The sequence below is a fragment of the Muscardinus avellanarius genome (genome assembly GCF_963383645.1).
Source record: "Muscardinus avellanarius genome assembly, chromosome: 18".
NCBI lineage: Eukaryota > Metazoa > Chordata > Mammalia > Rodentia > Gliridae > Muscardinus > Muscardinus avellanarius.
This window is the reverse complement of record NC_137804.1, coordinates 27740649-27767046: the sequence shown is the minus strand read 5'-3', so window position 1 is coordinate 27767046 and position 26398 is coordinate 27740649. Positions and strand designations below refer to the sequence as shown.

The following is a 26398-nucleotide window of genomic DNA, read 5'->3' as shown; positions in this document are numbered from 1 at the left end:
CCTTTTGTAACAGTCTGGATATGAGCCCCGCTGCCTGAATATTCTAGGTGATTGAGGTCACGCAGTTAGTGGTAGTGGAGTTGGGGTTTAGTCGATATGAATGCCTAAAGAGAGTATGTGATTTGGATTCTTGTAATGCTCCTCACCCACCCACCTCCTGTTCCACACTGGCTCATTCCAGCATGTTGGCATGAGCCAGATCCCTCCGCTCTGCACATGCCCCATGGACACCTCTATCCACAGTTCTAGAAGTGCAGAGAACATGCTCGAGGATGGCAGTCTTTCATTCCACCATTCGAAGCTGGCAAATCTCACCTAGCAGCAAGAACTAGATCACCAAAGCTTCATTCAGCCCCTCGATGGCCTGAAGATGTGCTCAGAGCAGGGGCAGGCCATTTGAGGTCCGACTGGCCATCCTGTCGCCCAAGGGCCTATACAGTATTAATCTCAGCTACCTTATTAACAACCTGTGGACAAAATGAAAGTGTCCTTCAGAAAATAATTCTGATAAAAGATGGATTCTCAAAGGCAGGAAATCTCCAGGGCTGAGGAAGAGGACTGCTGTATTTCCTTAAATAGGTCATCCAGGAATTATAAACAATTCTTTTTATTACTGCCTATAAAGCCCTTTCACAGACTCTTTCTGTCTGTATGAAGCAGCATTTTAATCATAAGGAATTATGTGCAGAGGGATTATGTCCACCCAAGGTGTGTGTGTGTGTGTGTGTGTGTGTGTGTGTGTGTGTGTGCAACCCAAAAGCTTCTCCTGTCTGGTACAACCTTTCCACTTTTATGTAACAGTAGTCCTAAAAAACCTGCCTTTGATTTCCATCAGTCCCAGGACCAACCTGCGTCTGTTTTCATTTCTCCTTTGCTGTTTGGGTGCCTTATTTATCTACATTTCCTCTTGTGTCTTCTTCCTCACAGACTGGAGACTTTTTTGGCGAAGTGGAGGGGGCGGTGATGAACAAATTGTTAACAATGGGCTCCTTTAAAAGGTAAGGATTTTATGGCCTCAGGGGGGAAAAAAAGTTTACCTACATAAAATAAAACAAATCAAGGTCAAATAAAGCCAGCCCAGACTTGACCCCATAGCTGTTTTCCACTTGTGTCCCTGCTACAGAAGAGTTTACTGAAACCCGATGCCTAGCGCAGGAGTGTTAAGAGCCTTAGAAACACAGCTCACAATGAGCTTCCTGTTCACCCATCGTGGAGTTTATTGGAAGCCAATGTCGAAGTCGGAGTCTGCGCCATTAGTGACTCTATTAGGCCCGAGCAAGTCACTGTGAAAAAGTAGGAAATGTTTCCACCTGGTCCCTAGGGAGGAGGGTATTTTGTCACACTGACAAACTAGGGAAGCTTCTGGAACTCAGACATGAAAGGTATTACTTAGAGACTTATTGAGATTATTTTCAGAAAATTAAGGAAAAGTGCTCCTTCTGACAGGGGTAAAGTTAAGTCCACGGTTGGAAGAAAACCCAGATGCTGCCACATTTCATAGGGGGCAAGAACAACTCAGTTGGTTGTAAGAATGCTCCTTCGCCCTAAGTAAAGCCTGGCTTTTTCCTGGTCTCATGGCCTTCATGGGCAGGCTGTACTTATTCTTAGAAACACCAAAGCTTATTAGAAAAGCTGTTACCCTGAAATTAGGGTGTCAGAAGGTCTCCCAAGAGATCAGTGCCATCTTCTTCCCTCTGCCTCCCAGGAAGAATGACAGCCTTTGAAATGGAGCTCTGGTGGATGTATTTGATGCTGTTAAATACGGAAGAGCAGGAATGCAAGGATGGACCTCCAGCTTGCCTGGGAGATCCACTGCACATGAGCTGCCAGGGAAAAAGCAGCTCCCCCAAACCCACCCCAGTTTATTCCTCCCCTGCAGCCAAATGGCTAGGGAAGTGTTAGCTCAGGAAATCAGACTTTTAAGCCAGTCAACACGACCAACTCACAGCTGTGCTGAAAGCAGAGAATTCAAAAATGATGACCCAGATTTTGAAATTTCATACTTGTTTGTGCCAGAAGGGAGGGGGTGAGGCGGGGAGTAGAAATGATATAAAAACTGGCAGGAGGCCAGCAGTTCTGCATCTCTGACACCCCTGCTTGCTCTCAGGTCCCCCCTGTCGCAGAGTATTCAATGCTGCTCAGGTCCCACTTAAAAACCCACGTTCAGCTTGCTCTTTTGCCAGGAGTCCTATTCATTCTCGCACTTGAAAACTCAGCGTGGACCGGGCCTTGGGGTGCTGTGTTTCTCATGACTTCAAGATTCCCATGGCAACTATTGGCTCATCAGCTGCCCCGGGGCATCCCTACATTTGCCAACCTTTAGGTGGATGTGTACATTTGTATCTTGTTAACTTGTTTTCAACTTGGTAGGGGGAGGAGGCAAGAGATGAAAAATAATGGCACACGTGTTTCTCATTTGAAAGTATATTTTTCAAACTCTTTAACAACCATCCCCTCCCCCCACCCCCGCTTCCCTCTTGGATATTGCTTTCAAACTGTTTAGTAGGAGAAAGAGAAAGATTATAATGGAATCTTATTTTTTTAACTTTTTTTTAGGTACCAACATTGGTGCTTTATTAAGATTTAGAGTTAAATAATTTTCTTTGCTCAGATAAAATACTATCTAATAGCACTATGAAGATGATATTCCCATATGTATAAATGATTTCCCATTGTAAAGTGGAAAAAAGCTAATTTATGGCTTTGTAATAGAAGTTATTTTATTCATTTATTTATATATTTATTTTTAGGATTTTTTTTCAGTATGGGGATGAAACCCAGGGGCATTTTACCTCTAAGCTACACCTCCAACCCTACTTTTTAGTCTTTTTATTTTTAGTATTGGGGACTGATCTCAGGTCCTCACACATGCTAGACAAACACTCTACCACTGAGCTACATCCCCAGCAATGCAAGAGATTTTTAAACTCATCTTTCATTAATGTGGGTGAAGTCTAGTTGACATGAATCTAGGACTTTCTTTTTCTAGAAGACTAGCCAACATATATGAGAAAAAGGAAGAGCCAAGGTCTTTACTGAAATCATCACAGATACTGCCATCTTGCAAGAACTAGTTGATGAAGGAATCTTCTGACTTCTTTGAAGGGCCCAGAAGCAGTGAGGGTGTGAGTTTTGGAGTCAGACAGATTGAGGTCAAGTCCAGGCTCTGACATTTACTAGCTGTAAAACTCAGAATAAGTCAGATTACCTTTTTTGGTTCTTATGTGGAAGATGAAGAGAGTAATAATTACTTTCAAGGATCGCTGTCAGGGTAAATGAGATTAAAAAAAGTATAACGTTCTTAGCACAGTGCCCCACATCTGTTAAGGACCCAATCATTGCTAGCTGCTGCTGTGATTTTTGTTGCAGTTCCTTGCTCAGTCTTGGCTTTGTTTTCTGCTCGGCATCAGGTGATACGCCTATGCGCACATATCCATGACACCTGGTGATAGGTTTCTAGCGCTAGAGGACTGTTATCTTGTAAATCAGACACAAATGCCCTTTCCCACACCCAGTGCTTGCCAAGAACATAAGTTGATGGCCCCTCCTTTCAAAAATGTGTATTTCAGAAACACTGAAAAGGTGTTTCTGAAGTAACTGACAACACTCTAGGAAGGAAGTCACAAGCTATTTTAAACTGAACACACCCTAAACACAGGGTGCCTGGTAGCTGAGTTGCTCTGGAGATAGCGGAGGGATCGCCTCTGACGGGTTCCTCGAGCTGACCTCTCACCTCAGCATCTTGGATCATGCCGACTATCACGGTGTCTCTTGGTTTGATCAACTCCTATTCTGCTCTAAAGAAATGTCTTTCATAGAAGGGAAAGACATATAGTCATCTTCTCCAGAAGGAAATCTCAAGTGGGAGACAGCATCTCCCTCCATCTGCCTCTTCTGTGTCTCTCTCCCATGTTGTCTTTGCCAGCCCTCGCTCTGGGGAGGCTTGGTGAGTCTTTTCTGCGCCAGTGGCCCTTTGCTCTGATTGTTCTGACCCCTGGTGACCTGATGGTCACTCTGCCAGGCAGTGCCATCAGATGGGAAGAACATTCGTGTCTGGGTTGACGGTGCCATGTAAGGGGGAAACCACTGTTTTATATGAACAAATAAACAACTCAGGAGAATTTGAAAGTTGCACCAGCTGTAAGCTATGAAGGAGGCAGAACTGGTCTCTCTGTATCAGTCTTCAGCTGCATTGTAGGCCTGGCTCTGACCACTCCACTTACTTATGACCTAGTATCCAGGGGCCAAATAACAGACCAAGAGCTTCAGCAATGTGAAAATAATAACCATGCTGGCTCCCCAGAGAACCTGCCACAGCCCAGGCTGGGCTGCAGGACAGATCTTTTTTTTACAGGCCTTCCAACAACCCTGGGAAACAAGGACGAACAGGACCAGCTACATAATGGCAGGGCCAGTGCAAAATGAAAATGCGGGGTCTTTTTTCAAATAATCTCAAGAATTGTAAGACACTGACAACAGAACATTAACCCAAGCAGGAGCCCTTCTAAGTGAGGACTGTGAGATGGGCAGGCAGCATACACTGAAGCCAGCTGTGGGTATAACTATCCCACATAAAGTACCCATTTTATAGATGGAAATAATAAGTCTAAGAAAGATTAAGAATTTGTTCTAAGTCTCGATATAGCTGAGGGTGTGTGTGTGTGTGTGTGTGTGTGTGTGTGTGTGTGTACACACGTATGTGCGTGCATTAGAGATTGAACCCAGTGGCATCTGCCTCCAAACTACATCCTCAGTCCTTTTCATTTTTTGTTTTAAAACAGTCTCACTAGGTTGCTGAGAGCCTCACTAAGTTGCTGGTCATGAACCTGTAATCCTCCTGCCTCAGTTTCCCAGGTACTGGGATTATAAGCATGTGCCACTGTTTAGAAGTGGTGTATTCTGATATTGTGCAGTCTGAACACAGGTTGAATTTGGTGCCCCCAGCTTTTTGCCCAGTTTTATGTGTAATACCACTATGTGTGTAACTTCTTTTGGGTGTATGTGTGAGGGAGCGGTGAAGGATTAAAGGTGCTCACTCAGCGTGTCTTATCTGGACAAGAGGAACTTCCAGGATGGGAGGCTGCAGGAGCCTGCGATTGCCCAGGTTTCTCTTCATGGAGGTTGACAAATCATTAGCCTAGTCCATATCCAGACTCCACTTGTTTTCTTGTATAACATTTACCTGCTCAGCTATTTGTGTTCCAAACAAAAAGCTTAGATTACTTTCTCACTCTTAACACTGAAAGTAAGCAGGCCTTACTAAAGAGTATTGACTCATTTAGGTTTTTAATTGTTTTCTAGCCATTTTCCTTATCTCCTCCTATTTTTGTCTAGTAAAAGCCTTTTCTTCATTTTTCTCAAGAATCCGCATGCTCTGACGTTGCCCCTCTTGCAGCAACCAAGATTTCTCAGCCTTTTTGACCCAAGTTATTTCATCACCCAACTAGGGACCTTGGTAGATTTCCTGAAGCATAATTAAAATAAGATGTGTGAAAATTCATTTCAAATTGCGAAGCTAGTGCAAACAGGAGGTAAGACAGTCCTTGAGAGTCCCAGTGTCCACCTTTCCCCTGCTCTCTTTTGTCACTGCTGACCCCCAGAGGTGGTCTTCACACAGCACTTTTCTCTGTAGCACAGGATCTGGGTTGACCAATGGGGCCTGGACTTTATTGGCATTAGCATCTCCAGGAGTGTTTGAAGCACACCCATGCTCATGCTGCGTCCTAAGAGATCTGTTTGAAATTGCTCTGGGGACCGGGTGCTCTGTAAAAGCTTCATGTTATTCTCATGTCAATAGCATCCAGAGTTACTAAGTTAAAAACACTTGGGTACCAGTCTAAGCTGCTGGCCTCTTAGAAGTTGCCTGGTTCAGAAAACTTTAACCCACTATATTCTAGATTTCATTCATTCATTCATTCACTCATTCATTGTGTGTGTGTGTGTGTGTGTGTGTGTGTGTGTGTGTGTGTTGCTAAGAGTCTCACTTCTTTCTGAAACTGTCCTCAAGCTTACAATTCTCCTGTCTCAGTCTCCCAAGTACTGAGATTACAGGCATGTACCACCACAGTTGGCTATTTTCTAGTTTTCTATACAACAGAATAGAACTAAGAAAGTATTCATATACCTACAAGTATGGGTTAAGTAGGAGAGTGTGTGAATAACTGAGTTGTCCTCAGCCTGAGGGTACACACATATTACAGCCTGTCCTCTTGAGCATGGGACTACAGCCTCCTGCATGGATGTCTCTAATTGTGACCACCCAAGAATCCATGCAGGGACATCAGCTGGCATGATGGGTCATGTCACAACAGAAGGGGGGTCTTGTACATGACAATGATCTGAGTTGGCACTTGTGCCTCCTTTACCCCTCATCTTTCTCTTCTTTTTCAAGGAAAACAAATGAACTGATCCTTTCCTAGACAAAAGAGCCCCCAGCCCACCTTTCTGGGGTCTACCTCTTAGATTATGTCCCAATGCCTTCATCCTTCCCTTAAAAAGTGATGGAAGGGGGCCCACTTTCCTTGCTTAGTGGTGGTTTCTCCCTCCAGAGTTCCCAGGGAGACTCTCTAACACCACCCATACTAGGGCAGTGCTAACAAGAATAGAGCTCAAGTCTCATCCCAGAAAGGACATCCTGCTCCAGCAAAGTTCTTATTAATTCTCTTTGCACTTTATCTCTTCCTTCCCCACCTCTAAGTAATAGAGCACTGCTCATCTGTGTTCCATGAGGTTGGGCTGTAACCTGGACACGAAGTTCTTAGATAAGAGAGATAAACATGACTTTGAGATATTTGAGCCAGGAAGAAAGAAGGGAAGAATGAAATCAGTTCAATGCGGAGTTCTAGGGTAGATCAACCATTTTTAGAAGACAGGTGAAGGCAGATACCCTCCCTGAAGTATCAGAGTCCCATTGCTTTTATCAAATACCCAGAAATTGAGGGGTTGCTCTGGGATTTTTGCTTCTACCAAACATTCTTGTGGTTTGAGTTCAGCCAAAGGGTCTTTCTTTGTTCTTTGAAAATCTAATTATGTTTGAGGATAGAAAGACCGATGCAGTACACATAACCTTTGGCTTGCAGAGAAATGGACTGTTCACTAATAATTTGGTTTTGCTTTGGAGCTGCCTATAGTGCCTGTCTCTCTTGGCTGTTCTCTCTTTGTGTCTGTCTGTCTGTCTCCCTTTCTCCCCCTTCCTCTCTCTCTCATTATTTGTGCCTATGTGTGTTTTGTTTTTTGGGTTCTTTTGATTTATATTTTATGTGTTGGCATGACATGCCTGGGCTCTCACCATCCAAGGCTGTTCATATTTTCCCTAGGGGCTGGCAAATGTCCCCATCACCACATCCTACACATTCATTAACAGGGTTGGCTTGTGTAGAATTCTCTGAAGATCCTTCTCCTTAAATTACTTTCCTAAAAGGTGACACATCTCGACAGAATTGGAGACTTGGCCATTTATATATATCCCTGTCTAGGTAGTGGAACTGGGAGCCTGTCTTTGGTGATCACGTTACATTTCAGCAAATGCCCTGGCCTTGGAGTAGCACATGCTAAAGGAGAAGTGTGTTATGTTTGGATGGCTCTTTCCTCTAATGGGGACTGCACCACCCAGGTCTGACGCTTGGCAATTCATATGATGCATATAATGGTTTTCTTGGCTTCCTGTTGACCTGGCCGTTCCCACAGAAGTCGGCTTTGTCAGAGGTGGCGTTGAAGGGAACAAGGAGACAGATTGGCTTGGACACATGCATTTCTGGGCCAAGTTTTCTTGAATTCAGAGACATGGAGATTCCAATGGACCACTCAAATTCTCAGCTTGCTGCCTAAGTATTCTGATTACTATGGTGACAATGGCGGTCCTCATCTTCATCATGGTGACAGCCAATCTCATTTACTGAATACTAACTAGAGGCAAGGCATAATTCCAAGAGGTTAATAGCATTACATTACTTAATCCTCGTAGCAATTCCATGAAGTCCGTACTATCATGATTTCCATCGGACAAAAGAGAAACTGAAAGGGAGGTTCGGAGTATCTTAGTAACTTGGGTTTCTCTGCAGGAAGGTGGAAGAAGATGGAATTTGAACTCATGTCTTTTGGATTTCAGAGCACTCTCCTATTTATCATTGATCTTTTTCCCATGGTTGGAGCAAACTAAAATACTTTCTATAGAGATTTTTTTTTCCATTTTCATGGTTGTTCTGCCCCAAGAGATAGTGAAAGTCTTTTAATCAAACTTGGAGTCTAATATATGAGGACTCTACAAGCAAAAATTCAAAATAGCAGTGGCTTAAGGAATATAGGAGTTTTCCTCATGTGAATGAAGTTTGAAAATACTAATTTTGGGGCATTGTGTTAATCATCATAGACCCCGGAACTACAAATTTATTTTCTATCTTTCTCCAAGTTGGCTTTTAAACTCGAGGTTACTTAAGACAGCTGCTGAGCTATAGCCATCATATCTGCAATCCTAGCTGGCAGAAGGAAGACTCAGAGAGGTCCAAAAAGCCAAATACTAAGTATTTTTACTGAAATTTCTTTTAATAAATTTAGAAAGCATTAGGTAGTCTCTCATACAGGGCTTCTGCTTAATGGCCTCATCTCACTACAAAAAACCTAGGCAATGTGCATGTTGAAAAGTCAGAGTTCTGTTGCCAGAAGAGAATAGAGTTTAGGAGACTTCTAATAACCTGTACCACATCTAACAAGCCCTACTCTGTGTTAACCCATGCAGGTCTTCTATATATCCCACCTGGATTTCTACGCTTTCCTCTTCAAATGCCTTGAAGAGATGTGGCTATGTTCACAAACCCCAGTCTCTCCCACACCCCGCATGCCCGATGCAATCCTGAACACATGGCCATCACTACCATCCAATTCACTGTCCAAGTGCCTGCCTGGCCCCAGGAAATGAAAATAGGAGTGCTCAATAAGTGTACTAGGTGTATATTGAGTTTTACTATAAATAATGACTCCAGCAACCACAACACTCCTAGGAAATGATGTCGACTGGCCCTTAGGGATGTGCCTTCACTGTGCTAAGCACACCCCTAAGGGCCAGTCCACATACAAGCACAGTTTAAGCCTTATAGTGTTGTAGTCATTATGAAAGGTATCTGTGGCTTCATGAACATGGCAGAGCCCAACAAGGTTTCCCCAGCATCCACATTTCTCATTCCAAATGGATTTTGCAGTAACTCATTCCAAATTTAGAATTCAGCTGTTTTCATCTATATCCTTCTATTGCCTACTCAAAGAGGCAAAGGGAATTTAATGTTTTCTCTGTGGGATTACTTGCGATTCCATTTTCCTTTTCAGTTTAACAATTAAAGCTAATTTTTATTAGAAGGTCTGGGCGATGGGGCAAAGAAGCCAGCAACCAGGTTCAGTTTTTTTGGACACCCATGCATTTGACCCATGTTGAAGCAGATGTGGCTGTGAGTGCAGCATTCTACTCTTCACAGATCAGGGGTTGTTGTGATGCTGGATGTTGTTGGATTCTACAAGTTCCTTCAGATGACCTGCTCTGGGCTCCAGAGGACTCATACTTGCTTATTGAACCAGGGCTGTTCTCCAGGACAGTGGGAACCTCTGGTCAACCTTGAGGCTTTCAGATGCTACCTATTTGACGGCCATGGAAGCAACTCTAAACATATCTAGACTTGTTCTGGGCCCCAAGGGGGCCTGCCTCGTTGTATGAGCCCAGCTGCTGCCTATAGACACATATAGTCAAGCAGGCAAAGGAAGACATTAGCACAGGAGGAAATGCAAGTGCAATATCACACTCCCAAATCTACCAATATCTGTCCTGGTTGCATGTTATCATTCTGTGAGGAACTTAGATCACATGTACCAGGTTTTCAATGAGATCTTGGGAGGAAGAGGTGGCACCCAGACATCAGCATATATAAGCTTTTTTTTTTTTTTAGTCTTCCAGATGATTCTAAATGGCAGCCAGGATTGAGCATCACTATGTTAAACAATTGCCAACATACACACTCACAAGTGGCCTTAGGAATGAAGACTAAGTTACAGCCCACTTTCTAGATTCTTCTGATGAGGTTCCATCCCTGTGAGATCTTTAAGGAGCAGGATAGTCCTTATGATTTGGAAGCATTTTAATTATGTAGCTTTAAAATATGAAAGGGGCTGAAGACACAACCTAGCAGTAGAGCACTTGCCTAGCATATCCGAGTCCCTAGATTCCATCCCTAGTACACCACACCACACACACACACACACACACACACACACACACACACAGTAAATAAATAAATAAATAAATAAACAGGCAAACAAACATTGACACTTAAAGTTTGAGAGACCTTGATGGATAACTCAGTCTGTCCACTGGCTAGTATGATATCATCGTGGACAATGACTTCACCTTTCTGAGCGTTCTTATCCTATTAATATAATAATACCCTTGTCCTTCGATACAATGCCAACATTTTTGGGAGAATGTAATAAATTCTTTCTGTTATTATTCTTATTGTCTAACATGACCAGTGTCTACAGCTTCATTTCTTTTTATATAGTCAGCATCTTACAACCAAAAGGCATCAGTCTGCTTAATTTACCAAACAAGCAGGCTCTCTTATAACTCCTCATTTGCTGCCCCGCAGTGGAGCCTGTGAGTTCAGCTCCTGGCTGATGCAGCCGTGTGAAGCTTATTCTCTTCTAATGGTAGGTGCTCCTCAGATAAACTTACTTTTTGAAATTTCCAGTCAGAAGGTTCCAAGGCAGCGGGACCGGGGTAATGTGAATGTACTGTCTCAGTCCTATTAGATGAGCTGTGCTGGTCTGAAAAGACAGTGCCTCTGCTGATGGGTGGGGTCCTGATGGATGCCATCAGGAGAGAAGGGTCAGCCCCAAGTGTTCAACATTCCTGGCTTTCTGAGGTGTAAGTCCAAGCTAGGACTTCCCATGGCAATAGTACCTTTGTTAAGATTTTCCTGTGTTCCTGCTCCCTTTCCCAACACTCACAAGTTAAACCTGCCCCCAGAGGACAGATTTTATAGCTCAACAAATAATACATATTTTTTCATGCTACCTTAATGAGCATTGTGCTTCTCAGACTTTCAGATTCATTGCTTAATTATGTCCCATGACGGGTCTTTATGTTAAATGGCCTTTCTTGTCCTGCTTCTGGGGCTATTTGCAAATATTAAGCTATTTCAAGATTGGTTCTAGGCTACCTATGTAGCCTAAGTGAGCTAATTCAATGAGTTATTGCAGGTAAAGTCCTGGCTTCATGGATCATAGTAGCTATTTAATAAATGTTGGTTCCCACAGTTGCTAACCAATGTACATGAGCTCAGCTTATACCTTTGAGATTCAACACCGTTGAAATTCAGCCTGTAAATTTGTAGGGAAAAATATATTTTTCTTAGTTGTGATTTCTATCTAGTTGGACAAGAATAATATCAGCAAAATGATTATAAATTAGTCCCAATGTTGTAAGCCTGTCATCCAAGGCTTCTCCCAACACAGAGGTACAAGGGCTGCATCAGCTTTGATGGCCTTGCTTTGAGCTGCTTTTCCACAGACGTTATCTGCCTTCAGTGGCAATCTCAAAGGCATCTGTCCAGGGCACAGCGATACTCATGCCAGTGACAGTGATGCCGTGGATGGCTGTGGTTGCGGTGGCGTGGTGGTGATGTCACCGGGGTCAAGGCGTGTTATCTGTAATGAGGATAAGTTCCCTCTCAGGACACTTGTCTCCGGCTGGGCATGACTCTCCAGGCTTGGTTTTTAGGGCTTATTTTAGAGCTGAATGAAAGCAGGCAATTATCTCCTTCTTTAACTATAATCAGCTCAGCAGGCTACAGGTAGCCACAAAATGGAGTTATTTAAAACTAACAAAGTCACTTCAAAAAAAGTAATAATCTGGATGTCTCCCTGCAGCATCTAGTTAAACTGTCTATATGTGGAGAAGACAGGGGTATTGCTTTGTAACCTCAGTGGCAGTAGTATCAGAAAGCCTCCATTTTAAGAGAAAGACAAGAGCCCTGGCCTGGGGCTGCCCAGCATGTAAGCTGGAGCCTTTAGAGATGATCCAAAAAGATCCTGAGCTTCCTGCCATCTGTCGGCAAAAAATGGCAAAAAATGCCCACAGCCCGGCCAGCTGGTCTTGTTATCCGGCAGGTCCAGCCTGGCTGAGGGACCCCGCAGCCCCTCGGCTTAAGTACCAAGTTGATCCCTGACATTGGTTTTGAGCCTTCATTTAGGGCAGTATTTCCTGTGGCATTACATCGGGACCCTACAATTCTAAACATTTGCAAGGATTTGCCCCAGCCAGCTGCTGAGTGAAGGCAGAGTGGGGTGACTTCAGCTTTGCTCCCCATTAATTCTGGCCATACCTACACATTATTTTAGCTGGGTGAGACTTGGTTTGCCTTTCTGTAGAATGGGAATGATTAGAATCTATCTAATAAAGATGTGCTTAGGAGAGTGAGCACCTTCCTTATAGCTGCTAGATAGAGTTCAATGGCCATCAGCTCTCTTTACCATGATCCTTGTTTGTAGTCCAGAGACAAATGTTTCTGCAGCATTTCGAAGTAAACCATTATAGCTTCCAATGGCACCTTATACTGTCCAAAACCTGAATTTTCTTCTACATTTCCTATGATAGTGAGCTAAGTAAACAGGAGATTACCTATCCTCCAGCCAGCCATGTAAAGCCTGGGTTGATTCCCAGTGTATTAAATACTGCCCAATTAATTAACAGAGGGAGAGAAAGCCATAGTAATGATAACAGCAGCCATGGTCCTGCCTCCTGGTGGATGTTTCCTCTGGGCCAGGCTCTGTGCTAAATGCAAAACATAGATAGCGTCCTTTAATTCCTGTGATCACCCTCAAAGGTAGCCATTACTCTCACCATTTTGCAAATATGAAGCTGAGATACTAAGAGGGTTAAAAATAAACAAATGGTTTTACAATTTGCAATTCTACCTAATGAGTCTCAGAAAGTCAGGGTGGTATGATTTTCTCATTTGTAGAAGATAAAGAGTAAATAGGAAGCATAAGGGACTTTAAATAGTGCAAAGATAGATTGGTAGAGTAGTTGAGAGGGGCTTATGGGTGAGAGTTAGGGAGGAGAAGAAGGAGGGGAGCAGAGCAGTTCAAATAATACTGTGGCAATATGTGAAGGTATCATTACCAGTGTCAGTGGCTCCCGTGGGGGGGAAGAGGAGGTGATGGGGTGGGATTTGGAGGGAAATGCAAAAAGAGCTGTGCACACTTACGCTTTTTAATGCATGAAACCTCACTATGAGGTATAATTGCAATGTAACAATAAATTATAAAAATGTACAAATGAAGGAACTAGGATTTGAGCTCCGGTGTTACTAACTGTAACTTGGCAATTTAACTGTATGTCACACTGCTATCCCATGGGCCTTTGCAGGCACAGCAACTTCAAGAGTCCAAACTCTAACAAAGAATTAAATCTGTCTTTCTGCCGTATCTTAACAAGGCCAACACACTTCATGGCATATTTGAACGTATTACTGCAGACCTGATTAACACTCAGAACATCCCAGTTGGCCATCTGACAAGTGAGAAAACGGAGCCTCAGAGGAGGATAAGCAACATGAGTGTATAGCAGCATGGGCTTTGTAGAGCAAGAGCATCTTTGCCGGGTATGGCGCTGCACACCTGTAATCTCAGCAACTGAGGAGGACAGCAAGTTGGAGGCCAGCCTGGGCAACTTATCAAGATCCTGCTTTGACTTAAAATGTATAAAAAGGACTGGGGATATATTTCATGGTAAAATGCCCCTGGATTCAATAAGCTTCTGTTCCCTTAGCTCATTGGTACATGCAATGTACAACAAATTCCAGAATTGTTACCACAACACAAGGCACCCAAGGAATCTGTGAGGGGTGTTAGGAGATGCTGCAGGAACTTAATTCCATGAACTTCTTAGCCAAGGACATGATGAGAAGAGCTGATGTCCATGGAACTCTATGTATAACTATAAGCAAGGCATACTCCTAAGTACACCCTTGTAAGAGATTTTACAAAGAGGCAGAGCAAGTCTCAGCTAGCCCAAATGAAATGCCCACTTCACATAGCTAGTACTACAAAATAAGTCAGCGAGAGCAAGAGGATCCTATATCTGCTGCTGCAAGGGTCTAACCCTATGCTCTGCCCACCTGACTTTGGCTCAAGTTGTGGTTTTTGAGGGAGTTGAGCAATAGGAAAGGATGTTAGTACTATTTCTGGTCAGATTGGGAGCCCTTGCAGAGGCCCCTATAAGACTCTCCTGGGCAAGGATTTAGAGTGTGGAAAGGCAGGTCAGTCAGGGACCGGTTAGAGTGTCCACTCTGACTACAGTTGGTCCTGTGGCCTACCTGGGCAAGGGGGTTAGTGTCAAGGCTGTGTCAGTGGTAAGCATTTTTATTAAGGGTTGCATAAGCACTCCCAAAGCCTAACGCTTGTCTGATTCATGGTCTTTGTTTCCATAAGAAGTTTCTTGCCTTGTATCTTAAGAAGAAATCTCAGAGAACAGGGAAGAAGAACTTTTTTGATTTAGAAAAGGAATTGAGGACAGAATAGGAGATCATTCCTGGTGATCTTTCAGGCTTTGCTGCCCAAAGAGTGCTTTAAGTCATGGGCTGACTTTCATCACAATGTGGTCAAACATGGCCACTTTTCTACTTGGTACCCTTAGGTGTTTGATGTATCTTCAGTGTCTCCAACTTATTACCCAGAAAAGAAGGGCTTCACATCATGTTTTGCAGTGGGCCTCTTTGATCTCTTATATCATCATCTATTTAAAATTTGCATAGTGAGGCAATCATTCATTGAAAACTGAATTCCTTCTCGTATCAAGGGTTGTACTAGGTACTAGGTGTAGGTGTGAGTCAGATTCCATGCCAATCCTTATGGCACAGATCTTAGATTCTAGAGTTCTTTTCAAGCACAGCAGTGAACACAACTAATATCAAACACTGTACTATTCTAGAAAGGAATTCTTGTACGAACATTTTTTTGGAGAATTTTAAGGTGAATTCCATACAAAATATTAAATGCATGTATTAAATGATCTAAAATTACATCTGGTAGCTGGACTTTATTTATTTTATTTTTTTAAATTTATTTATTTTTATTGGTGCACTGTATTCATACATCATAATGGTATAAAGAAAATACTTTTGTAGACATACATGCACACATCACTCAGTTAGCCTCTACACGATCCCCACCCCGTTCCCCCCCATCCCTCCTTCCCATGCTTGGCTTAGTGGTTGACATCTAGTTTTATAGCAATTTATCCAATATTAACTATGATAATCTCACATAACAGTTTCATTTGTCTGATACCAAGTTTTTGATGACTTAAAGATAATAGTTCAATATTTCTTTTTGCTTTCTTTCTTACCAGAGAATATTTTTTCTTTTTTTTTAGGTGAAACTATCATACATTTATTTATTTATTTTACAGAAAAAATCTATCCTGATATGGAATATGGACTCTAGATACCCAAAACAATCTCAAAGAAGAACAAAGCTAGAAGATGTATATTTTCTGATTTCAAATCATATAAAGCTACAATAATTGAAATAGTGTAGTACTGTTATAAAGGCAGATATATAAACCACTGGAGTTAAATAAGAGCCTAGAGATAAATTCTTCCATATATTGTCAAGTTATTTTTGACAAGGTTTCCACAAACATTTGGTGGAGGAAATACTAATCTTTTAACTAAATATTGTTGAAAAATAATAATTACATGAAAAAGAATAAAATTGGACCCTTACCTAATCCCATATACAAATATTAACTCAAAATAGGTAAAAGACCTAAATATAAATCTTAAGACTATAAACTTTTAGAAGAAAATCTGGGTCATAAAACCTCACAACATTGAAATTGGCAGTGATTTCTTAGATATGATTTCAATGGCACAGGCAACAAAAGGGTAAACAAACTCGCTAAAAAATTAAAATAAATTGTATATCCAAAGACAATGTAAACAGTTAAAAGTTACTGATAGAATGGGATAAAATATTTCCAAATACTATATCTGAAGGTATATTAATATTCCAACTAGAAATCCTAAAAATTAGCAACAATAAAAGCAAGCAATACAATTTAGAGATAGGTAAAAGACTAACATAAATAATGAATCTCCACAGATAACCAATCTTAGTTATCTGTTGGATGGAAAATCTTGTTTCTCTGGTTCTGGTATGTGTTACCTATTTCTTCTTTGTAGTTAATCTCTTTGAGTATTTTCTCTAGCGCTGGTTTTGAAGACATAAATTCCTTCAGTTTCTGTTTGTCATGGAAGCTTCTTATTTCCCCATCTAATTTGATAGAAAATTTTGCTGGGTAGGAAATTTTTGGCTGGAAGTTGTTTACTTTCAGAGTTTGGAATATGTTACTCCAAGCCCTTCTGGCTCTCATGACTTGGTTTAGGAAGTCTGGAGTGATTCTAATTGGTTTGCCTCTGAATGTCACTTGGCCCTTTGTTTTTGTTGCCTTTAAGATTCTCTGCTTGACTTCCACATTGGTCATTTTGACAATTATGTGGCATGGGGATCCTCTTCTCTGATCCTCTCTAAAGGGAGTTCTATAAGTTTCCTGGACCTGTGTATCGACCTCTTGCTCTATGTTTGGAAAATTTTCTGCTATTACTTCCTTGAAGAGATTATTGATCCCTTTGTTTTCACCTTCTTTTCCCTCCTCTATTCCAATTATTCTTAGGTTAGCTCTCTTAAAATGGGCCTATATTTCTTCAATGTCAGATTCCTGCTGTCAGATTTTTTTTTCTAAATTAGAAACTATGCGTTCATTTTTGGAATGATCATCTTCTAGGAGCAAGATTTTATTCTCCATGTGGTCTAATCGGTTGTTTGTGCTTTGAATTGAGGCCTTTACTTCATTAATTGCATCCTTTATCTCTTTTTGGCTCTCTCTGAATTCTTTTCGAAATACCTCTATTATTTCTACAGTTATTTTCCTGACTTGATCTTCTAGAAATCTCTGAATTTCTGTTTTATCAGGTTCTGATGTTGTGGGATTGTGGGCATTCATTGCTCCATTTTTATTCCTCTTTCCCATGATTTCGGAACTTTGTGCCTTCTCTGGGTTCTTCCCTTGGGTCACTATGACTTCACTTAAGGTGCTCTGGATCTTGAGTCTGTGGTATCTCGGTCCCCACTACTTTTTTACTGGGTTGTATCGCAGAGTCTCAGACCCTGGGAGTCAATCGTGGCTGCTTTAGACCATGGGGGGGTGCCAGGTTGGGCGTTCTCCTATGGTGTGATATCTCTGCCACCACCACTCCCCCACTGGGTCAAGTCCCTGGGAGTACAGTACTGGGATTTGTCCTCTAGGGTCCGCAATTTGACTCACTGCTGTTGAGTGTGCAGATGGAGCTATAGTGGACTCGGTGAATTCGTTGCTGCTGCCGCAGGTGGCAATATGGCGCCCCTACCACGCCCTTGGCCGTGAGGCTGGCATATTTCTTTTCTGTTTTTGAGCTCTGCTCTGAGTCCCTTCAGGGTGTGCTGAGCCCAGCCTCTGGGATCTTTAGATGCTCCCTGCGCCATGAAATCTGCCGAATTCCTCCCGGCTGATCTGCAGTGGCTCACCTTGGCTCGCTGTCTGCCGCTCCTCTCTGGAGCCTGGTGGGCTGTTGAATGCATTGGTCTGGTGCCATCTGGTGAGCTCTCTGCTGGCGCCAGCAGTAAGGTGCCGCTGCCGCGTCCTCAGGCGTGAGGCCGGCGTATCACCTCTCAGGTTCTGAGCTCCGTTATGAGTTCCCCTCCTCTCTGGGGCCTGGTGATTTTTTGTTTCTCTGCTGATGGTGTTTTCTGGCTATGAAAGGCGCTGATTTTGTGTTAATAGAGATTGGTTGTTAGCGGGGCTCATAAGCCCCGCTTTTCTCCGTCGCCATCTTCCCGGAAGTCCTGGTAGCTGGACTTTAGATGTCTCTCCTTTGTGCTGACAAAAATGATTGAAGGATTACTGGTGAACAGCAGGGGAAGGCAGGTCTTCTTTGTCTCCAGTTTCTCAGTATGGGATAAGGCATTAGCTCCATCTAAATTCTGCAGCCAGAAACTCCCATTCACCATTGCTTTGTAGAGTCATTAATGAGGAATTAAGATACTTCAAACAATTATAAAGTGAAACATTTTTGTAGCTGAATAAAGACCACATTGGATGAGAGCTATACTTATATCACCAATGGAGAAAACCTGTCTAATTTCTTATTCATAAGCTATACCATTTTCATGCTTACTGTCATGGTGGCAGTGGGCATGGATAGGAGTGGACGTTACACTCAGTGAGGCAGTTGGTTCCCCACAAATCCTGTAGGCCTTGTCTTTGTCCAGGTCTGTTTTATAGTGCTAAAGAGAGATAGATGGCCCTACCCTATCTTACCCCAAAGGGGCCCTTCCTAGGTCTTATCAACCAAGTAGATTCTATCCAAGGCCCCAAATCCAGTTCAGAGTATCCCCTCTGGCTTATTTTGACTCATGCAAACTATTTTCATTTCAGAACAAAATGACTGATTAGCCAGACTGGGGGATTTCTTGTCTGCTTCTACCCATCCCAAAACCCTCATTCCCTTTATTCCACAGGTTCTGCATGGTGACATGACTGTCCCCAGCAGTGGATTCGACCAGGCTCCCTGTTGATCCCTCCTTGTTAGGCCACCTTGTGTTTGTGACTTGAAGGTGGTGACAGCTCACCCTGCTGTTTAAGGCATCAACTCATTCCCACGTTTTCTCATTGAGCTAAGCTCCTTTCTGTTCTTTCCTTTAGAATTAACCTTTATGACTACCAGGCCATGTGCAGAGCCAACAAGGAGAGCAGCGACGGTGCCCATGGTCTGCTGGATGTAAGTACAGTGCTGACGTTCAGCAAACAGCTGCACACGTCTGTCTTTCCTTCTGTGTGAGCATGTCTCCATCTTTGGAGTAATCGAGTTTATCTGCTTTCAGAACCATGAATCTTTAAAGGTATTTCATGACTTTACACTTTAAGAAAAACTACTGTGTAAACTCAAATCTAATGATAATATAAATTAAAACATCAGGTTTAGCATTTTTAATGGATTATGCAGAAGCCTCCTTTGATGAATAGCAAAAGGAATTACTGATTCTTTTTTATATTAAAGATGATTTGGATTTGTTCAAGAGATATCTTCCTTTTGCTTTATAATGGAGTTCTTGGCACAGGAATGAGCTCACATTTTCCTGGAAGGTACTAGCCCCTCATCGGGCTGCTGTTGCTATGCAGTAAGCCTTGTCTGGACCTGTTTCCATTGATGATGGCACAGTTGAGCATTAGGATTAGTCAACACAGAATCTGATCTTTAGAAACTGGCCTTAAGACTGCCAGAGATGAACTGTTACATTTTACTCTCAGTTTAAAAATGTAATCTTCACTATGTGGCCAATATAAGCATAGTTTACAATTACCTAAACACATACACATGAACACATATGTGCACACACTCACACACACACACACGTATGCCTCGATATAGTCCACATACCTACATAAATATAGCTTTGCAATGTTATTATTTTGTAAATACAAAAAATTAACTTAAAATTGAAATACACATTTCAGACTTCTCTGCCACACTACGGAACCTCAGCTACATGTTTTAAAAAGTCATTTGTTTTTTTAAAATTTGTACACCTTCTCGTCAAGACATGAGACCCCACAGGGGATTACTTAAAATACAATTATTTAACATGATTCTCCTATAGGGAGGGACAAGAAATGATGGAGAGCTGGAAAATTTCAAAGAGGCAGCTAAGAGTTGGATATTTTTAAAAATGCTGCTTTTTCAGTGAGTCTGTGCTTTTCCAAATCTAGCTTCTTTAACCTTAGTTATGAATATTTTCAGACCTAAAGTGTTCCCAAGATAGGGTTTCATCATTAGGCTTAAAAGCTCAATGCCTTTATCCTCTTGAGTGACAATGTGCATTCAAATTTTTAATCCTGTATTTACATAATCCCTTCATTTACTCAGATATCCTGCCAGTGTCTGGCTCACCTCTGGCCCCAGGGTGAGCTGCCCCTGTTTCAAACCTCCATGGCTTTCTAATCCCTGTATTCAGCCTCTCCTCCTGCTGCCCCCTGTACCCATCCCAGCAGGGACAAAGACACAGAATTGTCCCGTGGTCTGACCCCTGGATCTTTTAGAAGTAGAGATGATCATTTCTTTTTTTTTCAAGTCATAAATTTAATAGCAAAACCATGGGGCTTCTAAGGTTGCATTTGGTTTTAGGAAATAGTTAAAAGCTCATATCCTTATCTGACCCCAATCCTGGAGACCGAGAGTTCTCTGTTTGAGGGAGTGATGTTGGAGCCTCCAGTCTAATCAGAGCAAGAAATATAGAATGTCTGAGAACTGGGTGGGCTGGGAACATAACCCCAGTAAATTCTTTTGTTTTTGTTGTTCTGCTCATTTACTTTCTGGCCTGAAATAGGAAAGTTTTTAGATCGGTTAGGGAAATAGAAGTTTGTTCTTATTTTATTGAAAACTGGACGATTCCTTTCCCCAGTTCTAGTTTTGATAATTAGAATGCTTAGAAAGTTGGATTAAGTAACTGTTGCCTCAGAGACCAGGATTCAGTGTGTACTTCAATTCGTTGATACCTACAGGCAACCACAAAAGGTTCTGAGATTTTTCTGGATGTGACATCTGGAGCCCGGGCTTTGCCACCATCCCCGACTGACTGTCTCAAGTTCCCCCACTACTTACATATCTGGCATACCTAGGTACAAAGAGCCAACTGAGGGGAGAGTTGGTATTTTCCAGAGTTCAGGAAATTGAATTATCCACATAGGAAATATCACAGAGTAAACAATCCGACTGCTTTTTTTAATTAAAATATTCTGAAATAAAGATTAGGCTGTCAATGCCTTCTTTTATAGAGTGAAGGGGATTTTCTGCAAGGATAAAAATCACATGTTTATATGGTTATCATTTTTTTCAAGTCCAAATATGTAAGTGTGAGAAAAGGCAGCTCAAATCCTGCATAATTCATGGAAGGCATTAAAATCAAGCGTGTGCAAATTGTACTTATTTCAATGAACGGCACACGGAGTGGTGGAGAGCAGGGAGTCCCTTTTCCAAAAGGGAGTCCTGTGGATTACCATTTGAAATTAGTTATATGGTTCCAGCCCTCAGCAGCAGGCTGCAAAATATTAGCCCCTAGAGGGTAAAGGTTTAAGCATCATTTGCTGAACTTCCCTTTTCCTCCCAGTGATAACCCTTGTATGGGATGGTGTTTATTTTACTTGTAAATCACATCTCACTACAGGGGAGTTCAAAGTTTTAAAATGTTAGTTTTGGGATACAGTATCCAACCATTTTCCTCCTTTAGCTGGAGCATCACTGTTTTTTAAGGTGATATCAATCTCCCCCGAAGAATAACATTGTCTTTATGTAAAGCCTGAAGTTAAACGAAAAACTTGGTGTGTAATACATTGTTTTTAATGGATCAAATTCTTCTCTTCAGCCTTACAATGCCTTCCTCTCTGCAGTAAAATGGATAATGACGGAACTTGTCTTGTAAGTGTAATCTGCTTCATCTTTTGAAAAGTGTGATTACTTTGTATTATGAAGTGAATTTGAGGACAGTATCTCATACTTTTAATAACCATTTGATTTATCTTACTCTGAGAAAACCTCACTGGATATCTTGAAATACTGACCACTGAGACAAAAAAGTATGATTTTTTAAAAGTTATTCATGATCATTCTTTATGCCGTAATGTCATTGTTCAGCAGATAAACAGCTTGCAATATACAAACCGAATCTATTTATTGTGGTTACTGTAGAATTTCACATGGATGCCCGGCTGTTTTTAATGCAGCCTGGGTGGGCTGTGGTCAGAAGCCACTGCCACGCTGTCCGCTGTTCCTGGGGTATCTCGGCTATTGCAAGAGCAGGGACCTGCAAAGGAGTCAGCTAGGGCCAGGGTTTTTCTCTTGGACACATTTCAGAAACACTGTGTCATGTGAAAGGGAAGAATTCGTGGACAAGCATGTTAACCAGATTGATTAAGTTGCACCAAACTTTTGTCTTTTTACTTTCCTCTGCCAAGACTTAAATTCTGTGGGCTTAAGGCAGATGCGTTGCCATTCAATAAGTAGACATTATTTCCTTTTATGTTTCAATGGAGCCTATATTAATTTAACAAAGTTTATAAACTAAAATGGGTAATCTTTTTTCCATACAAGATAGAGAAAATACATTAGCATTTCACAGTGGGATTTTGACTGAGACAGAGCTGCCCAGGATAATAGCCATGAGCTTGAAAAGCAAATGACTGGATTTTGTTCTATCACCATTCATTTGGAGGATGATTTATATTATTTCCGAATACTTTAAGGGCAGCTGAGAAATTGTGTTTTTTATGAAGTTGGATCATGGCACAATTTCATAAAAATGAGTTTGTCCTATCTCCCCTTCCCCCATATATACATATATATACAAGGCTTCAACAAGTTTGAGTAGTAGTATGAATTTTGAAAGCATCCTTTATGACTGCAGACCATAGTCTAGGCAGAAGAGAATATTCTATTTGTCTTTCTGCACCAAGGTAGGACAAGGCCCCTAAAAGTTGATTATTTATTGTGGATTCCAACTAGATGGTATTAAGAGTGTATAACAAGCTAATAACTAGAAAAGTATTGTTGTCCAACCAGCAGGATGAGTCTCAACTAGGAGTCCTGAGTCTATGCAAGCCTGACTCAGGATATGGCTGGTATTGATGCTAAAACTGGCCTTTCACAAGTAAGGTAAAGCCAGGTGGAAATGCAGTGAGGATTTAACCAACTATGTTGATGTCTATGTCTATGTAGTGTGGTGTTATTCTTTCAAATGAGCCGAGAAATGCTGAATAACACAAAATGTCACCATTCTAGCCCAAAGGTGGGTGACCTAGTAACATTGGGCTTCTCTACTCTCTGTTTAGGTTCCTGGTGGAATTTAACCTCTGCAGTTGGTGGCACTCTGAGATGACAGCTAAAGGTAAGCCACAGCTGGTTTCTGTTTTTTCATCAGTATGATAAACTCTGAGTTCACTGCCTACGTCCCATCAGAGATGTGCTGGTTCACAAAAAGCTGCCCAGGGCAAAGTGACGAATGATCAGTTCTGTTGGCAAAATCCAGTCTCTGTGCTAAGCACTGCACGGTCCACTCTGACTGAAACCATCAGGCTTCATCCTGCCCCTGTTAAATTTACACTGTGGCAATTTACACTGTGGTATCTTTAAGCAAGGCTTTGAGGTCACATGTTGCACAGGTTCATTCTTCAGATGGTTTGTGAGTAATGCTAGTATCTAAGGGAGAAAGATAGATTACTTGTGTAATAAATGGATAAATGAATAAATGGATTTTCTAACTAGCCCTTGTAAAATATAGATATGACCTCATTACTCTCCTTGTTGACAAGCCTTCAATGTCTTGAGTAGAATCTAGTACTCTTGGAGGTGTTAATTGTGTAATTAAGTAGGTACAGGGTTGAGTCAGGCTTAGAGGCTGGCCTTTTGTAAATTAACTAATCTGTCTAAGGCTCAGGTTCCCCATAGTAAGAACAATGGGAAAAATAATATTATCTCCCAGAGAAAACAAGAGAGTGAAAGCGAGAGAGTGGGATCCAGTGAAGAGAGAGAGAGAGAGAGAGAGAGAGAGAGAGAGAGAGAGAGAGAGAGAGAGAGAAGAAGAAGAAGAAGAAGAAGAAGAAGAAGAAGAAGAAGAAGAAGAAGAAGAAGAAGAAGAGGAGGAGAGGAGAGAGGAGAGGAGGAGAGGAGGGGAGGGGAGAGAGGGGAGGGAGAGAGAGGAGAGACAGAGAGAAAGAGAGGAGGAGAGAGGAGAGAGGAGAGGAGAGAGAAAGGAGAGAGGGGAGGGGAGAGGGGAGAGATACAGAGAGGAGAGAGAGAAGAGAGGAGGGAGAGAGGAAAGAGAGGAGAGAAAGAGAAGAGAGGGGAGAGAGAGAGACAGAGAGAAAGAGGAGAAAGGAGGAGATAGGAGAGAAAGAGCAGGAGAAAGGAGAGAGAAAGAGAGAGGAGGGGAGAGAGGAGAGAGAGGAGAGAGAGAGGAGAGGGGAGAGAGAGAGAGGGAAAGAGGGAGGAGAGAGAGCAGGAGAGAGAGAGCAGGAGAGAGAGGAGAGAGGAGAGAAAGAGCAGGAGAGAAGAGAGAAAGGAGAGAAAGAGCAGGAGAGAGGAGAGAGAGGAGAGAAAGAGCAGGAGAGAGGAGAGAGAGAAGGAGAGAGAGGAGGGGAGAAAGGAGAGAGAGAAAAGAGAGGAGGGAGAGAGGAGAGAGGAGATAGAGCAGGAGAGAGTATAGAGAGAGGAGAAAGAGGGGAGAGAGAGGGGAGAGAGAGAGGAGGGAGAGAGAGGGGAGAGAGGAGAGGAGAGAAACAGAGAGGGGAGAGAGGAGAGGAGAGAAAGAGAGAGAGGGGAGAGAGGAGAGGAGAGAAAAGAGAGGAGAGCAGGGAGAGGAGGGAGAGAAAGAGAGAGGAGAAAGGAGAGGAGAGGAGAGAGAGGAAAGAAAGAGAGGAGAGAGGAGAGATGGAGGAGAGGAGGGAGGAGAGAGGGGAGAAGAGAAAGGAGAGAGAGAAGAGGAGAGAAAGAGAGGAGAAAGGAGAGAAGAGGGAGAAAGAGGGAGACAGAGAGAGGAGAGGAGAGAGAGAAAAGGGGAGAGAGAGGAGAGAAGAGAGAAAAGAGGAGAGAAGAGAGAAAAGAAAGAGGAGGGAGAGAGAGGAGAGAGACAGGAGAGGGAAAAGGAGAGAGAGAAAGAGAAGAGAGAAGGGAGAGATAGGAAATGAGAGGGAGATCTTAATGTTTTTTTTTTGTTTGTTTGTTTCAGTAATAGGGACCAAACTCAGAGATGCTTTACCACTGGCCAACATCCCTGGCTCACTTTCTTTTTTGAGACAGGGTCTTGCTAAGTTGCCTAGACTGGCCTTGAACTTGCAATTCTACTGCCTCGGCCTCCCCAGTAGCTGGGATCACAGGCATGTGCCACCAAACTTGGGATGTATTTAATAAGATAAATCATGTTATATTCTGACCATGACAACTAGGACATAAAATGAATGATAGCTTTAATAATTCCTGATAATGATGATGATTAAATAGGAGACCAGTGCTCCATATCAAGTAGTGCATAGTAGGTGCTTAATCTTTGCTTGTTTAAACAAATATTTCTTATGCCAGGAATGTCTTCATTACCCCTAGCCTCTCCCTGTAGTTTTGAATGACAGTAAATTCCTATAATTTTTTTTCTAGAACTCTAACCTAATATAATTAACTAATATTGGAACAAAGGGTTTTATGATAGGATGATCATCTCCAAGGAATTTGATTGCAAATAAATGGCCACTCTTTAATATCTAATAATAAAAGCATTTTAGAAGAAATTATAGCCCATCTACAGAAAATAATATTATGCTGTTTCTTTACATTTTAATGCAATTAAAATGCTTACATAGCTGAACATAAAAGTTTGCACCTGTCATCCCAGATGTTTGGGAGGCTGAGACAAGAGGATCACTTAAGTTTAGAAGTTGAAGCCGGGCATGGTGGCTCACACTTGTAATCCCTGTGCTTGGGAGGCAGAGACAGGAGGATTACGTAGGTCCGTAGCCAGCTGCGCTGGCTTAAGAGACCCTGTTTCCAAAAAAAAAAAAAAAAAAGTATAAAATGGGTCTGGCAGTGTAGCCTGGAGGTAGAAGGGCTTCCAGGAACCCCAGTACCACCAAAAAAAAAAAAAAAAAAAAAAACAAAGAAATTGATGGCCATCCTGGTAATATAGCAAGAACCCCAGAAAAAAAATTATGAAATCAAGTAATACAACAAAATAAATCCCAAGATTAAAACCTGTATATACAAAAAAATGTCCAAAAATGGGAGGGGGGGTAATAGAGTCAGTCATCAGTTTGGTGAATGGGAAATTAATAGACAGATATGAAAACAGGAGTTTGGGAAATAAAACTATCTTGCCCTCCAAAGAAATGTTACTTGTAATGTGAGATTATTTTTGTTTAAAATTCCACATAAGCATAACTCACAACAGCCAAATGATGGAACCAACCTAGGTGTCTGCCACCATGAACAGATAAATGGGTTGCAAAACTATGATATATACACACATGGAATTTGACTCAGCCATAAAGAAGAACAAAATTATATCGTTTTCAAGGAAATGGACAGAACTCGATAGTATTACACTAAGCAAGATCAGCCAGTCTCAGAAAGTGAAGTACCATATGTTTTCTCTCATATATGGAAACTGGAGATAAATTGAGAAACAAAAAAGACATCAGATAATTGAGGGGAGATACCAGTAGAGTAGTGAAAGGGGGTTCGGAGAGGGAGGTGGAGAGGGGAAAAGGGAGACCTGATGA

General features: G+C 42.0%; 1 protein-coding gene across 1 annotated transcript in view; it reads left to right on the top strand.

The window, feature by feature from the left end:
- CACNA2D3 (calcium voltage-gated channel auxiliary subunit alpha2delta 3) overlaps positions 1–26398 on the top strand; it is a gene marked incomplete at both ends in the record, with an annotated part of 933053 nt that overhangs the window by 829403 nt on the left and 77252 nt on the right. The window contains 4 exons of the mRNA XM_080715370.1: positions 928–998; positions 18785–18860; positions 21502–21554; positions 22964–23019. Coding sequence (XP_080571496.1) covers positions 928–998; positions 18785–18860; positions 21502–21554; positions 22964–23019 — 256 coding nt within the window. The remainder of the gene's footprint in view (positions 1–927; positions 999–18784; positions 18861–21501; positions 21555–22963; positions 23020–26398) is intronic.